Source organism: Podarcis muralis, chromosome 3, assembly GCF_964188315.1.
Source record: "Podarcis muralis chromosome 3, rPodMur119.hap1.1, whole genome shotgun sequence".
In the NCBI taxonomy this organism is placed as follows: domain Eukaryota; kingdom Metazoa; phylum Chordata; class Lepidosauria; order Squamata; family Lacertidae; genus Podarcis; species Podarcis muralis.
In genome coordinates, this window is record NC_135657.1 from 34,078,932 (window position 1) to 34,095,202 (window position 16,271).

The window sequence follows — 16,271 nt, forward strand, 5'->3', positions numbered from 1 at the left end:
TTTCTTCCAGCAAGAAAAATCAAGCTGTTTAGAATGAAAACAAATCAACGAATGTCCATAGATCCAAAAAAATCCTGAAATCGTAGCTCAGGCATGCCTCATGTTGATGGATTCAGTATGAACCTCGCTCTCCAAAAATTACTGTTTCCTGTTTAATGCTGGAGTAGCATTAGAGATGCAGCAGAAGACAAAGGTTTTCCTATATGCCAAAATTTCAGCCACCTTGCATAGGGACTCAGGTTTAACTTAAAATTAGGAAATCCTCTATTTGAATCTCTGCTTCTATAAAGTACTATACAGATACACATGTTTATTTTTACTTTACTAAGTTTAGTTTCCAAGGCTACTACCTACAACTACTGTCTTACAACCAAATTGCTTCAAGTCACACTCTAGAATGCAATATGGATTTAAAAAGAGAGAACTTAAAAGTTCTAATTAACAAGCTATGCTGCTTCTCTATTACACACCCACACCCACCCACACCCTCTACCTTCTTCAGCATCCAAAAATCAATTTAATATAGGTTTGGGTGAAATCAAGGGAATAATAGTGCAACTAAGTCTGGATCTAATCCCTTATGTTCAAAACTAGGTAACTTCCACATGGCTCTTTTCAATTTGTACCTCAAATGATGAAAACAAGGAGTTTTAGCTTCCAAGCAGCACAAGTATAATAGCGCTCCTCAAAACCCTTCAGATGGGAAGTTTCACTACCTCTTTGAACACACTACTGATATATGCCACAATACAATTTTAAAATTATTTACAGTGAGCAGCAATTTGTGCAGGTGGGCCTTACCTGTGTCAGGAACATCTGTGGGTCTCATAATTCTTCGAATCTGTTCCATCGATTGCAGATCTGGTGACAGTCCTGACAACATGAATGAGAAAACTCATTTTCATTGTTCATAGAAGATGTCAATGAAAAGAATTTAGACAATAGATTCCTTTATTTTCCAATGTAATGCCATCCAATTGGTAGCCATATCCATTTGATTTTTTTATGCTCATACCCCACCTCATGGCTCAATAGCTATTACACAGAGACAGGTCCATCTCTAAGATTTTGCAAATGGATATAAAACTATTTTTTATCACAAAAAATAGCTAACAGAGAGCATGCAACTGTGTTCTAAACATTTAAGAATAAACTGCACAAAACATCCATTCTTTATTGGAAGCATTAAGAGCTCTCCATTTCATGACTGTGGGGTTTGTTTCTTTTTATAAAATTGCTCAAGGTGTACAAGATGCCTAAGGAACACTTATTCTTCATAATGAAGAAACTTTAATTTAAAATTAAGTGATCCTTACTTGGAATAATTTCGTTGTTAAACAAATGCAAAATAATTTACATCTGAGGACAAGATACCTATTTCACTAAAAAGAATTGAATTCAAGTAGCAGGCATACTGAGACACCTCCCTCAATGGTGACTTCTACTTGGATATTTCCCTCTGTCAATATAGGTTACAAAATTATTTTTATTCTATACCAAGCTGCAAAAGTTTACTAAACCAATTATTTTAAGGGGTGGTTCTCCAACTTAAGCTATGAAGGAGAAAATATCTGAGCCAAGTTTGTGAAATATTTACAAACTACACTTTCATAGGCAGTGTGCAAACATAAAAACACAACATTACAATAACAGCAAAAACATCAACATATCAATGAAAACTGGCTGGTAGCAAGAGTCATGTTACGAAGGCCTGTCTGAACAACAGTGTATTCAAAAGATATGTGAAAGCAAGCAGGGGTGACTTCTGCTGAACTTCTATTGGCAAGGAGTTCCACAGGGCAGGAATAAATAACTATTTTAATAATATAACTATTTTAACCTGCCCTGGGACCTGCTGGTGAAGGACACATAAATAATAATAATAATAATAATAATAATAATAATAATAATAATAATAATAATATCAATATCAAAGACCACTAAGAGATACAGCAGCAAGAGTGTGCTTGCACTTCCACTGCTCCTATTGCCATAAAGGTCATCATGATGTCTAATACTAATTTGTTTCTGAATCTAGACTAGTATCGATCCAGATAAATCAGTCTTATCCAAAAGTATCTGTAGTTGTTCTAGCATGACCCTCTCAAACACTTTCCTCCAATGGAGAGTATTAGTGACCAGGCTGGCTTTCCCCCTGCTAATGATTGCACCACCAAAGTGGCAGGCACCACTCACATAATGACGCTGTCGCCCACAACCAGGAAATAACCCTCCCCCCAGGCTCAATTTCACCAGCTGTAATGGGCAAGGATCCAAAGGGCACATAATCAGGCACATCCCTGCAAGCAGTCTATCCATATCATTGTAACACATAAACTAAAAAGGTTAATTTCTTTTAAGACTTTAAGCTAGTACAACTTTTAAAAAAGAGACAGAACAGAAACAACCGTGTGACACATGTATTTTGCAAATGTATTAGGAAGCAAACCAAGTATTTGTGAGGCGCTTCAATAATGGCTGAGTGTTCCGATTTATCCACATTGTGATTATTTCTAGGATGGGAATCCTGATAATTTCTTCTGAATTTGGCTTCTTCAACACTTCAGCAATTTATTCCAAGAATATCACAATTTATCCCATCTTGATCAGCACTCTTTTCAGGAAGAAAGGGCTGGGAATCTTTTCTGGCCAGAGGGCCAGTTCTTTACCTTCCCCATGCCTGGTGGACCAAAGTTGATAGGTGGGCAAGGCCACCCACCTGTCTATCACCTGATGTCACTATTCCCTTTAAAGATTCTCTTTGAAGCCCCAATTCTTGGGATTTCAAAGCAAGTGAACCATGGGTGAGGGGGATGAAGGCGCACGATAATCTGCCCATCACAGCTGATGGGTGAGTGGAAGCATGCCATACTAGATCCAAAGAACAACTGGGACCTTTAAGTTCCTGATTTGTTCCTTTGGAATCCCACCCTTGCCCAATGCTCATGTGGGTTTGGCTTTCTGAAAATGGCCTGGTGGGTCAAATGTGGAGGCCTGACCAGAGACCAAATGCTCAAACTCTGAATGAAATTTGGGCTATGGTTTACTCTCCAAAGTTCATTTCCCTTTGAGCCAGCTGGCTCCCTGATTGTTCATACCAATATATTATTAGCTCAAAGAGATGCACCTTTCTACCTAGCAGAATAGAAGCATGATCTCTTGAGGATATGGTCCTATTTTTGCGGTTAACAGACTGAAATAGGGATACCGTTTCACTTTCAGAGATGGCCGTTGCATTCTATCCAATGGTTGAGAATCCTCTGAGGACCCAGGAAGATGACCAGAGGCACTACCCATAGTAGGCTCCAATACGGTTGAGCTGGGCTAGTAAATGCACTTCCTTCTTGAAGGACAGGACCACTTAGTGATGTGGTCATGTGGGTGCTGCAAATCCCTGAGATGAAATTAAGTAACTTAAAATTCCTGCTCAGCAGGAAGTTTTGCTTCCTTGAGGCTTCTCACATCCTTCATCAATTCCTCTGTAGGCTATTTTCCTATGCTGATGTCCTTAATGATAGCCAAGAGGTACGGATGTATGCTCTGTTGCCTTGAAAATGCTATCTAAGATCACCACAATCTTTGTAATGAGCCTGAAGAATGAGGGAAGGCCAAATGATAAAGGACCAGTATTTAAAACTGAACACTAAAATCAGTCGAAAGACCCAGAGGTCAACATACCCATCACTTCAAATCTATAACCTCTGCCTTCTTCAGGACTATAAAAAATTAATCAAACTGCTATACCCTGCTGGCAAGCTGTATATGCTCATTCATCAAGATTTCTCTGGCTAGATTCTGGGAAACCAATGATATTCTAGATGCTGGCATTATAATGCATTTCAAATTCACTTTATTTGATATTAGTTAAGAGGTAAGGGACAAGAAAACTCATTGGTTGGACTTTTGTCCAAACTTTGAAGAAACAAGTAATTTAACTGTTATGAAAGGTGTGTTCTGCTTACCTCCATGGCAGCAGAAAATCTTCTCATCTACAATGGCTGCAATAGGCAGGCAATTAAAACAGTCTGTAAATGTCTTCCAGAGCTTGATATTAAACCGCCGTTTACCTGGTGGGATTAGAAGAGCAGCAATTTATTTAATCACATTACATACGGTAGTCTGACCATTCAAAAAGAGTGCCATCTTTATTTAAGTAACTGCTGAATGCAAAGGCAATACAGAGGTTATTTCACAAGTTTAAAGAGAAACATAAAATAGTATTAATTCAATATTGTTAAGTGAATTTTTCTACAAGTTTCAAAGCATGTCATAAAAAGGGTAACTACTAGAAACATTTATATAAGACTCTACTTACATTCATCATAGAATCCATAGATGCGATTAATACTAGCACACTCATGGTTTCCCCTCAGGAGGAAAAAATTCTCTGGATATTTGATTTTATATGCAAGTAATAAGCAGATGGTTTCCAAGGATTGTTTGCCTCTATCCACATAATCTCCCAGAAATAGATAGTTGGCTTCAGGTGGAAATCCCCCATACTCAAACAATCGAAGCAAATCTGTATATTGACCGTGGATGTCACCTACAAAAATTAAGATTGCAGATATATTTATGAAACAATTATTAGAAGAAATTATTATTAGAAGAAAATCCACAGTTGGTAGTAAAAACCAAAACATATACTCTGCTTTCGCGGTAAAATACTAAGGGGGTTGTTTTCTCCTCAATTCCACTTCATTATGTCCATTAATTTCAATAGGCCTACTCTGTACAGTGGTTGTTGTTGTTGTTTAGTCGTGTCCAACTCTTCGTGACCCCATGGACCAGAGCATGCCAGGCACCTCTGTCCTCCACTACCTCCCGCAGTTTGGTCAAACTCATGCTGGTAACCTCGAAAACATTATCCAACCATCTCGTCCTCTGTCGCCCCCTTCTCCTTGTGCCCTCCATCTTTCCCAGCATCAGTGTCTTCTCCAGGGAGTCTTCTCTTCTCATGAGGTGGCCAAAGTACTGGAGCCTCAGCTTCACGATCTGTCCTTCCAGTGAGCACTCAGGGCTGATTTACTTTAGAATGGATGTGTTTGATCTTCTTGCAGTCCATGGGACTCTCAAGAGTCTTCTCCAGCACCATAATTCAAAAGCATCAATTCTTCGGCGATCAGCCTTCTTTATGGTCCAGCTCTCACTTCCATACATCACTACTGGGAAAACCATGGCTTTAACTATACGGACCTTTGTTGGCAAGGTGACGTCTCTACTTCTCAAGATGCTGTACAGTGGTACCTCGGGTTAATAACTTAATTTGTTCTGGAGGTCTGTTCTGAACCTGAAGCAACACTTTAGCTAATGGGGCCTCCCGCTGCCACCACGCCGCTGCTGTGCAATTTCTGTTTTCATCCTGAAGCAAAGTTCTTAACCTGAGGTACTATTTCTGGGTTAACGGAGTCTGTAACCTGAAGCGTCTGTAACCAGAAGCGTCTGTAACCCGGGGTACCACTGTATGTGACTAACGTTTGAGACAATTTAAGTTTATTAAAATATTTCTCTTTCACCCTCTATTCTAAGTTCTTAGTCCAGAGTATACATTACATAAACCTTTTAATACAATATAATATATCATAAAATCACCATCAACAATGAAGTAAACCACCAGATCCCACTGCAAGCTAAAATTAGTATGAGCCAAAAACCATCTATTCCAATGGGTCTATTCTAAGTAGAAGTTAGTTGGATACAACCTGAAGTATTTAAATAAATCACAGATACCTTCTTGGCCTCAAGGCATGCTACATTTTTCATATGCTTGTTGTAGACACTTTTTATAATAGTACCACTCACACATTCCTATGCCGCTACTAACAGTCAGGAAATTGTACTGCATTCCTACTATCTTGTAATCTCCATGTGGACAGCTGTTATTGCTTCTACATCTTTGCATACTAACTACTAGTTTTTATCATGCTGCACACAAAAATTTATTGCTATATTGCAGGCTTTAATATTACCAAGATTTTGCAAAGAATAGGGCTTTATTACTATTTAAAATCATTTTTATACCAATTTTTTAAATCGCTAAGTGCTCTACAATCTAACTTAAAAGCATCAACCAAAACATTACAACATAAAATATTACAAATTAAGATCTAATACCAAGTACACATTAAAAACAGAATTAACAGAAGAACAAAATGTTCTCTTAAACATAAAAAGCATTACATATTAAAAAATGAAATACAAAAATAGATTTATACTTCACAGAACAGCATCATAAGCAACTAAAATAAATGAAATAGGAGCAGCATGCTGGTGGCCTTAAAAATAAATGGCAACGCCTTTTTCTAGGACTTATCTCTACAGCAAACATACCACTGGTCTGAAATGCATTTAGGAGCTAGGAATTGTACATATTCTTAAAAAATGTTTTAGCAGTTTAATTGTAATGTTTAATTATATTGTGTTATTATTTTGATGAGCTCTTTTGGGGAGGAAGGGTAGGATAAAAATATCAAATAATAGTAAAAAATACTTCAATTACAAATCAGTTTGTGAGTGTTTCTAAGTGCATTCAAATGATAGGTTAAAAACATCTGTTTTTAACCTATCATTTGAATGCACTTAGAAACACTCAAATGCTTTTAAACCTGCTAATAAAGTACTATTTAAACTAAACTAAGCCCAGATGCAACTGCATTTGCTTTTCTAGTTTGTACTGTCCCTCTGAAATCTTCTAGCCTCTCAAAGAGCTGAAGCTCAGCTAGTGATGGCAGAACTCTTCCTGTTGAATGCTGATTCAGGCAAACGAAGGCATTCAGAGTGCAACTGCAGTGGCATGTTGCCATTCCTCCCAAAGCCTAAAGTTGTTTAGCAAGCATTCTTGACCTTCACATCAAAAGGCAAGACACTCCCCTTTTGGGTCTTACCCAAAAAAAGAATGCACAAGTAGGCTGAAAAATAACTGTGAAAATATGAAGTGTTTTAGCACTTAAGTCTTGTCTCCTAAATTACTTTAATAATATAGGAACTAAATTAAACCCAAGATTAGTATTTACTATATATTAAATACAGTATTTCATTGTACAGCAGGTTTTGAATTAGCTTAAGACTTGGCAGGAGTATTTAGGATATAAATCACTCAATGTAGTAAAAGTGTACCAAATTACCACATTTTAGTAGGGTAAGCAGGCTGTCTTTTCATGTTAAATGGTTTTGCTTCTCTTTACTGTTTACATATTTTGAATACATAGCAACATTCGGCAAATATTATTTTGCAGGTTAAAAGCTTTGCTTCTTTAGTATACAACACTAATCACCACATACCACAGATCTTCAGCGGTGCCTCTAGCTCCAGAAGTATGGGCTGGCTAAGAAAGATTTCTCGTGATTTTATACACAAGCCCCGAACTTCGGCCTCTGTCATCTGCACAATCTTTCCTGGACGACATCCTCGCACTGAAAGACAAATGATAAATTCAGGTCTATGAAAATTTGTCAAGGAAAACAGTGTGTTTCAAATAGTAAGCCCTTGCCTTCCTCAGCATTTATAAAGCACATTAAACCAAAATGTGTTTAAGCATATGGTTGGCATCCGTCCGTCTTGGGAGGCAATGGAGGAGTGTGCCTTTGGGGATGAAGTCAAACTGTTCAAAGGTTACAGTGCCTGTTGTAGCTGTAAAGACTGATATGGGAGAGACCTATCTTGCTGCAGCTGGGGCAGATGAAGGCGTCCGGTTGTGCTGTTTCAGATGCACCATGCCATTTCTTCTCTCTGCACCTTTCCCAGGTTAACATTTATCCAGATATTAAGTTTATAGTAAAATGATTTGTCTGAATTGGGCCATATCCATTGATTGACAAAGTCATAATAAAGTAGGCATTAACTTTTAATGCACACTATGGTTCATCATTCTGTTATTATCTGCAGAGGGTAGAAAAATGTGCTCAATGTACAATGTTTGCCATCAAGAACTTACTGGGTGTCCAAATAAAAGTAAGCAAGCTTTAAGAATACAGATCTGTCATATGACCTTATTGGTTTGAAAACTGTTATACTAATGAGCTTCCCTGGTTTCATTTTGGCAACCCCATCAGAACACTGCAAGCAAAGATTGAGAGTGATGGAGCAGGAAACATCCTTGCATGCTTCTCCATTCCAAGCTTGACTAGATTGCTTGATGACCCAAGAACCAGGGAGCAAGTTCTGCTTGAGCCACCTTTATCTCACATGGAGAAAGGGGCCTTTCTGCATAGCTCCAACTGCTGATACTACCCCTCTTTGTTGGCCCAAATGCTTTAAGGGGTCCATAATTTTGTGTCAAGTAAGTGCTGCAGGTACTTACTTGACAAAAAATTCATCTTCTTCATGGAGCAAGGAGGCTAAGGAGTCTCCCACCAGAGAACCTATCTACTCATAAACGTGGAAGGGATTTGCTTGTTGAGGAATTATCAGGACCAACATCTGAAGGAGTGTGGAAGAATCCTGTTCATCACTTCAACAGATGACATCAGTGGGGCCTCCTCAATCCCAAGATGCCAATGAGTATGTGGATAGGGGTGATCCAGTAGACACTGCATCCTTAGAATTTCACCAAAGAATCCTGAGTAGGTTTAAAAATCTTGGGATATGAGAAAAGGTTCTCTTCAGGATTAGAAACTGGTTAAGGAGCAAGCAGTAAAAGGTAAAGGTACCCCTGCCAGTACGGGCCAGTCTTGACAGACTCTAGGGTTGTGCGCCCATCTCACTTAAGAGGCCGGGGGCCAGCGCTGTCCGGAGACACTTTCCGGGTCACGTGGCCAGCGTGACAAAGCTGCATCTGGCGAGCCAGCGCAGCACATGGAAACGTCGTTTACCTTCCCCGCCAGTAAGCGGTCCCTATTCATCTACTTGCACCCAGGGGTGCTTTCGAACTGCTAGGTTGGCAGGCGCTGGGACCGAACAACGGGAGCGCACCCCGCCGCGGGGATTCGAACCACCGACCTTTCGATCGGCAAGCCCTAGGCGCTGAGGCTTTTACCCACAGCGCCACCCGCGTCCCGCAGTAGAAGCAAGCCGTAGAAGGCAGCAATAACAATGGAGGGATACAAGAAGCGGGGTCCCTTCAAGGCCTGTATTGTGACCAGCATTTTAAATTTGTCCATAAATGATCTGGACTTAAGGGTGAACAGTAAGGTAAACACTTTTGCGGATGACAAAATAAGTACTTCTTCGCATGGCACATAGCTGAGCCACAGAATTTGCTACCACCAGATGTAGCAATGTCTACCACATCACATAGACTCAACAGGTATACACATTCATATAGGAGGAGGCTATCAATGGATGCTAGTCATGATGGAAACGTACAACCCTCTAGGATCAATGGCAGGATGCCTCTAAGCACCGGCTGTTCATATCCTGCTTATGTGCTTCTCACAGGCATCTGGCTAACCACTGTTAGAACAGAGCAATGGACTAGATGGGCCTTTGATCCAATTCAGTATGGTTCTTCTTAGGTGGCTGGATAACGTTGATACTGTTTCCAATCCTGGATTTGAATCATGATGTCTTATTCGTAACCCATTTTGGGCATCCTATGGCCAACTCTGCATTTTAATCTGAAAACTTAATTATGTTTTCAACTGGTTGCTTTTTTAAAAAATGGAAAAGCAGGACTGAACTAACAAATGAATATGAACGGCTTTGATGAATTAAGTGCTCCCTTTAGCATCATATACAGTGGTGCCTCGCAAGACGAAATTAATTCGTTCCGCAAGTTTATTCTTCTTGCGAGTTTTTCGTCTTGCGAAGCACGGTTTCCCATAGGAATGCATTGAAAATCAATTAATGCATTCCTAGGGAAACCGCTTGCCAGGCTGGCGGTGCGGAGAAGGGCTTTTCTCCCCACCGCAAGCCTTCAGGACAGGTACGGGAACAGAGGGGAAGGCGCGCAGCGCTTTCCCTCTGTTCCCGGGGCTTGCGTGGGAGGAGGGTTTTTCCTCCCCACCGCCAACATTCAGAACAGCATTCTGAATGTTGGCGGTGGGAAGGAAAACCCTCCTCCCACCCCAAGTCTTCAGGAAAGCCATCCGAAGCCGGGCGGCGGGAGAAGGTGTCCCCGCCCCCCCGCCCGGCATCGGAGCTTCGTTCCGATGGTGGGCGGCGGGAGGAGGTGTCCCCGCCCCCCCGCCCGGCATCGGAGCTTCGTTCCGATGGCGGGCGGCGGGAGAACGCGTCCCCGCCCCCCCGTCCGGCATCGGAGCTTCGTTCCGATGCCGGGCGGCGGGAGAACGCGTCCCCGCCCCCCCCGCCCGGCATCTGAGCTTCGTTCTGATGGCGGGCGGCGGGAGGAGGTGTCCCCGCCCCCCCGCCCGGCATCGGAGCTTCGTTCTGATGGCGGGCGGCGGGAGAACGCGTCCCCGCCCCCCCGCCCGGCATCGGAGCTTCGTTCTGATGGCGGGCGGCGGGAGGAGGTCCGAGGACAGTGGGGAAGACACGCTGCGCTTCCCCGCTGTCCCGGAGATTTCCCTATGGGCTTTCGTCTTGCGAAGCAAGCCCATAGGGAAAATCGTCTTGCGAAGCAACTCGCAAACGGAAAACCCTTTCGTCTAGCGGGTTTTCCGTCTTGCGAGGCGTTCGTCTTGCGGGGTACCACTGTAGTTCAAACAAAGAACTAAACAGAAAATCTCAAGTTTTGAATCTGTATAGATTTGCATATGATAATATTTCTAGAGAAAAACATACTATGTTTTTAGTATGCACATGTTGCTGTAGCTACTATTTTGGAAGGCACATTCCTGAAGGTCAAATGCCTCTAAGATAAAACTGCAGGTAGCAAGTGCTTTCAGCACTTGAATTGAGTACAGAACTTTATATATTTATGGTTTTAAGTTGCATAACATTGATTTTGATGAAGGACAGGTTAGATAAATGTTAATTAATTAAAGCATCCCTAATTGATCAAAGGTTTTTTTTCCCATTTCTCCAAGTGGCAAAACTCTTAGGTACCTTACAGCTACTGCAGCTTGCAGCATTATCTCTAACATTATACTTAAAACAGATACTTAGACTTTTAACTTTAATACTAACAATTTAAGTTCTACATAATATATTCTTAAATAAACTTTAAGCATTGCAGATATTTCTGTTTTTTGCAACAGGAGTAAAAAAATTATATTGTACTCTGGCTTCAAGACTTTTCAGAAATTGTATATCTATCCTTTAAACTCACAGGTTTACTCGGGCACTCTGGAGAACACTCACTTTGAAATACCATTGAAATCAGAAAAAAATACTTATGAAGTGTATTTTAGGACTAATGGTTGCAAGTGTAAACATTTCTCTTTTGCTGGCAGTGTAGTGCCAGTTCCAAAGATGAGCTTTCCAGCTCAGGACTTCAGACAGCTTGAAAAAAAGAGCTGGTAAATCCTATGTATATTATTCAGGAGGGAAAGAAAGTCCTTCTCCCGATGTGCTAAAAGTGATCTGATAGCAGACGACTCTCTGGACAAGACCTAAGAGCCACTAGTCATAATCCTATAGTGTTAAAAGCTTAACTTGGGGGCTGCCACCTGCAAATCAGAGTATTTAATAGCTGTAATCCAGAAGAGTTGGGGGGAGGCACTGGAGATTGAGGAAGGGGGGTTATCTCCCCCCCCCCTTTCATTCCTACTAAAACATCCCTGTATAGTGCAGGGTGGAAATGTAGTTAGTGGTGGTGGTGAAATGTTGTTGTTGTTTAAACCTCATGGCATGCATCCATCCTCAACCATAGGTTCAAGTCCCTTCCCTTGAATACTTACTAAGAGTTGTTAGGAGACAATTTTTCTATTCTAAATGTCCTCTTGACTAACCTTCTTTCCCCTTCCTGGATATGCTGGAAGAAGTTTACAGGTCCCTGTAAGACTTTTTTAAGTATCTGCAAAGGTATATTCTTCTACATATTTAACACCTATGTAGAAACTACTACTTTTGGATGGCTCTTTTTCGCTTCCAAATTATTAGTGAATTGGCCACCTATTGGAGAGAATTGCTGCCATCAAGCAAAAGCTGACAGCTGGTTTACTTGCGTATATCTCTGAAGAAGGGATCATCACTAGAAAAAAATGAAATGGAGCCACATGGACACATATTCTGTGCGCCATTATTTCACTTGCCAGTGTCGGGAATGAAATCTGTGGGAGGGGTTGAGGGAGGAGGGAGGAGGGAAAATAGTAAGTTCTTCTTTGTATACAGTATATCTATTTACCTCTGCGGGACCAAGCAGGAAAGTAAGATGTAGCTAGCCATTTGGGAAATGGGCAGCAGATACATTGCCTACAATTAAAACAAGTCCCTGCTCCCCCCCCCCCCAAAAAAAGCTCCATGTCTGGAGCTGGCAGGGAGGCAAGGGTCATGTCCACTAGGCCCATGCTGGGCAGGGAGCAGCCTGCCAGACTTATGCTGCTCAAGCTTATAACTTTATTCTAACAAGACTCCCAATCCTGGGTCTCAGACAAGCTCTGTACGAACTTGAAACCCATAGCTGTGCTGGCTTCCAATGTTCTCAAATGCCAAGCCCAACTGTAAGGATGTTATCAACTACTGCAGCTTTAAATCTGAAGAGGAGAGGGAGAATTATCCATCACGTTGGGAGCAAGAACCCAATCCTATGCTATAACTGCATCTAAGCATAGCAAATGTTCCAAGGATTGCACTGCAGGGGAGGAATAGGGTCCTGGCTGCCACAAATGTTCATTTGGCTAGCAAAAAATCTTAGGAAACTACCCATAGCATATTCTGAGGAGACAGATGCAAGATAAGGGGAAAAACTGTATAGTAAAGGAAGCTTGTCACATTAATTCCAAAAACTACCATCAAACCAGAAATGTTAGGTCACCTAACCTTCAATATCCTATATCCTAGCATGCTATATTTGACATGGCCCAGTGAGATGGCATCTCAAATCACTGATGGGGAAGATCAATGACGCCCCCCTCCAAAAAAGACTTATACATGTGAAGCCTGTCCCCATCTTAAATGGATAGCTAACTTAACCGATATACTGTAATCTCAACTGTTAAAATAATTCAATTGTCTATCACAAAGGCAGTTTTAAAATTCTATTCCTGTTTGCATCATAAGCACTTCAAAGCTGGCACAATTCAAGATTCGTGTCCTTATCATCTGAAATACAGCAGTAGTTCAGTCATATGAAGCGAACTTAAGTGATAAATTATTGATAACTGCTTCACATATTTGACAATGCTGGCAAGCAGCACCACTACCAGACTGCCCTGCATGAGATTATAATTTTACTGAAATAACTACCTCATTTTGTCTTCTGAATACTTCATTTATTTGCCAAGAGTTCTCACCTAGTCAAGAAATAACCCAAACTATAACAATGATGCTAAAAGTTCTAATAAAACATACTCCACATGAAGTCATATGGTTGATAGAAATAAATGACATCCGAAACAAAAGAGATAGGGCTAATCAGCTCAAAAAACCCACAGGTGAATAAACATAACAACAAAACTACAATCACACCTACTCCCCCTGCCCACCAAAAGGGAATGAATTTGGAGCAAAATATAGAAATAACACATGCAAGGACAATATATTGGCCTATTACAATCAAAGAATATAAATCCCATATAAGATGCTATAGAACACACACACACAAAACAGTGAAAATATCAAGATGCAACAAGATACAAAAAAACCAAGAGTTTATTCAGGCACACACAGTCTCTCAAAATACAAAACACCATAAGGAAATGGATGCCCAAACAAGAATAGAAACCAATAAAAAAACAACCCCCACACCTATGAATAAGCCAATCCCCAAAGGGCAAACCAAGAGAAAATTATGGGCAAACCAAGGGTAAGAACAGTAATAGTGGAAAGCAAACTAAAGCTACTAAATTATCATATGAAGCAAAAGCTAGTATTTACTGAAAAGCTGTATGAACATAGGCCCTCCTGTGCTCAATATTATTTACATAAAAATCCAATACTAGACTACAGGTGATATAAGCGTAAATGGCAAAGACAACACAAGTCAAGCATGTTGGTGGGAGGCATAGAGTAGTCATTCTTTTTCTTGGCAGTGAGAGATAAATCATATTTTCCTCCCTACTAAGAACCAGAAAGAAAATAAAAAACCTATTATGACTATTGCTATTTATTATTATTATTTTAAGGAGCTACACATCCATTCATTAGAACAAGGTAACAAAACATTTACTGAAAAGAGGAAGATCCCTCCTAAAACTAATTCACTTTAGTTCACTTTACCAGTTTCAAATTCTTCTTTTACATAATATGAAGAGTCACATATCCATATTAATCCATGGAAAACAAAATAGAGTGGCTTACTCTTTAAGTTAAGAAAAGAATTGGGCCTCAAGTACAAAAATTTTATCAAAAAAGTAAATACTTCTGTTGTATCCAAGAAACTTACTTTTTTGTAAAAGCTCAACACAGTAAACTAGCTGGGTTTTATGTCATGGCTTTTTTTTTTTTTTTGTCTGTAAAGACTAAAGCAGAAATGTGGTGCACTTTTCGTACCTGGTAGAAGTCATGCACACACCTTCCCAAAAGAATGTAGGTATTCCATCAGCACAAGGATTTCCACTTGCACAACAGAAGTTCCTCCTTTCTCCTCACTGCAAAAATGCTTCAGAGGGGTGACGGAAACCAGAGTACTTTTTTTTTTTTTTTTTTTTGCTGGGGTGGTGGTGTTGCATTGTGCAAGGAAAAATCATTGCACTGATGGAACAAGTTGGCTGCTGTTCTGTAAAACTCACTATATACAGCAGAACATGGATGGGAAAGCATATCTCATTCATAGTAACACTGACATCCCAATCCCTACCCAGCTCCAACTAATAATGTGTAACTATATGTGCTCATTGCTGAACAGGGCAAAAATCTTACCACCTGGCAATGTCAGTTAATGAAATTTCCAGTGCGGCAAGGAGCTTCAGCCTGGTTGCCTGGACAACTACAATATATTCCCTCATCCCAACCCCCTAAAGCAGCAGCCGCAGCTGACTAGGGAATAATGGATGTGATAGGCATGAAAAATTGCACAAAAGAATGGAAGGTAAGGGTTTACACAGCCATATCCACAGACCCTGAAATTGCAGCTTTTGTAGAAAAAAAATAATGAGACTTTTCTTAAGGAGCATTACCATAGTGTGTTGTTCAGCAGTCTCCCCCCTTCTCAACTATGTATTTATAATTAATCAGAAAAACTTTGAGATGGCTGTTACCAAAAGCTCTGGTGGCTGTAGCTACAACACAGTAAATAAACTGTTCTTTCAGGCTGTGAGTTTGATATGAAATTCAATCCCTCTAAATAGGCACCCACATGTAGGGGGCCTCTTAAGAAATTCTGACTGCTTTCAAGCAGTGACGCGGGGCAGAAAATTTTCTCTAGAAAGTTGTCAGTTTTGTAAGTAGTAACAATAAATTCCCATTAATCACAGATCAGCACTGGGGAGAAAGAAAAAGAGCTGCATGGACCCAGGTTCAGTCTACCATTATTTCACAATAAACGGATGCCACCTGAAACAAATTCGGCTACTTCAAAGTTTTTAGCTTAATTTACTAAACATATATAAAATGAAAATGCTAAGTCAAATCAATCTAGGGCATCAGAACATTTTCCTATGGGAACTATTGTATGCAGTTCTACCTAAATTGCTTTTCTAGCCCGAACCAGTGCTTCCAAATGCCAGCCCAGCAAAACAGCTGAAATGAAGAGTCCCACCCATCTCATCTCTTTATGAGAAGGGCAGGCACTTGCCAGATCACAGCATGCAGTTACTACTAGCAATGGTGTGGATTTTCCAGAAATTTCTGGTTTAGATTTACTAAATTCCTAAGTTGATTGGGATCTGAATGATCATGGTTACATTTTATTTTGTAAACAAAATTTTAAGAAGTATTCCATATTAAATTGACTTCCTCAATATCTCAAGAAGTTTCTAATAACCTGAGGTATTTAAACTGAAATATTTCACGGCAGGGGGAATAACATATTATGTGGTTTAAATGTTATCTTCAAAATCAAAGACTCAACTGGAAAACCGTTGTTGTAATACAGTATTTTAATGCAAATATTTTAAGATGTGTCAAATCAATAGCTTACATTTCCTTACACTGTTTTTATTTTTGGGAAGAATAAAGACACTGAAAATGCAAGTATGACATTTTGAGCACACTCATTACATGTATATGGATGCACACTCTCCAAAACTTGATTACAACCATGTAAGTATCCATTTTGACTAGCACTACAGTAATTTATTATATGCATTTTTAGAAACTCTTTAGTTTTCCA

At 40.1% G+C, this 16,271-nt stretch overlaps 1 protein-coding gene across 1 annotated transcript in view; it reads right to left on the minus strand.

The window, feature by feature from the left end:
- PPP1CB (protein phosphatase 1 catalytic subunit beta) overlaps positions 1 to 16,271 on the minus strand; it is a 33,021-nt gene that overhangs the window by 4,245 nt on the left and 12,505 nt on the right. Inside the window, exons 2-5 of the mRNA XM_028724450.2 lie at positions 7,282 to 7,413; positions 4,316 to 4,546; positions 3,963 to 4,067; positions 802 to 873 (exon numbers count right to left, since the gene is read on the minus strand). Of these exons, the coding sequence (XP_028580283.1) occupies positions 802 to 873; positions 3,963 to 4,067; positions 4,316 to 4,546; positions 7,282 to 7,413 (540 nt within the window). The remainder of the gene's footprint in view (positions 1 to 801; positions 874 to 3,962; positions 4,068 to 4,315; positions 4,547 to 7,281; positions 7,414 to 16,271) is intronic.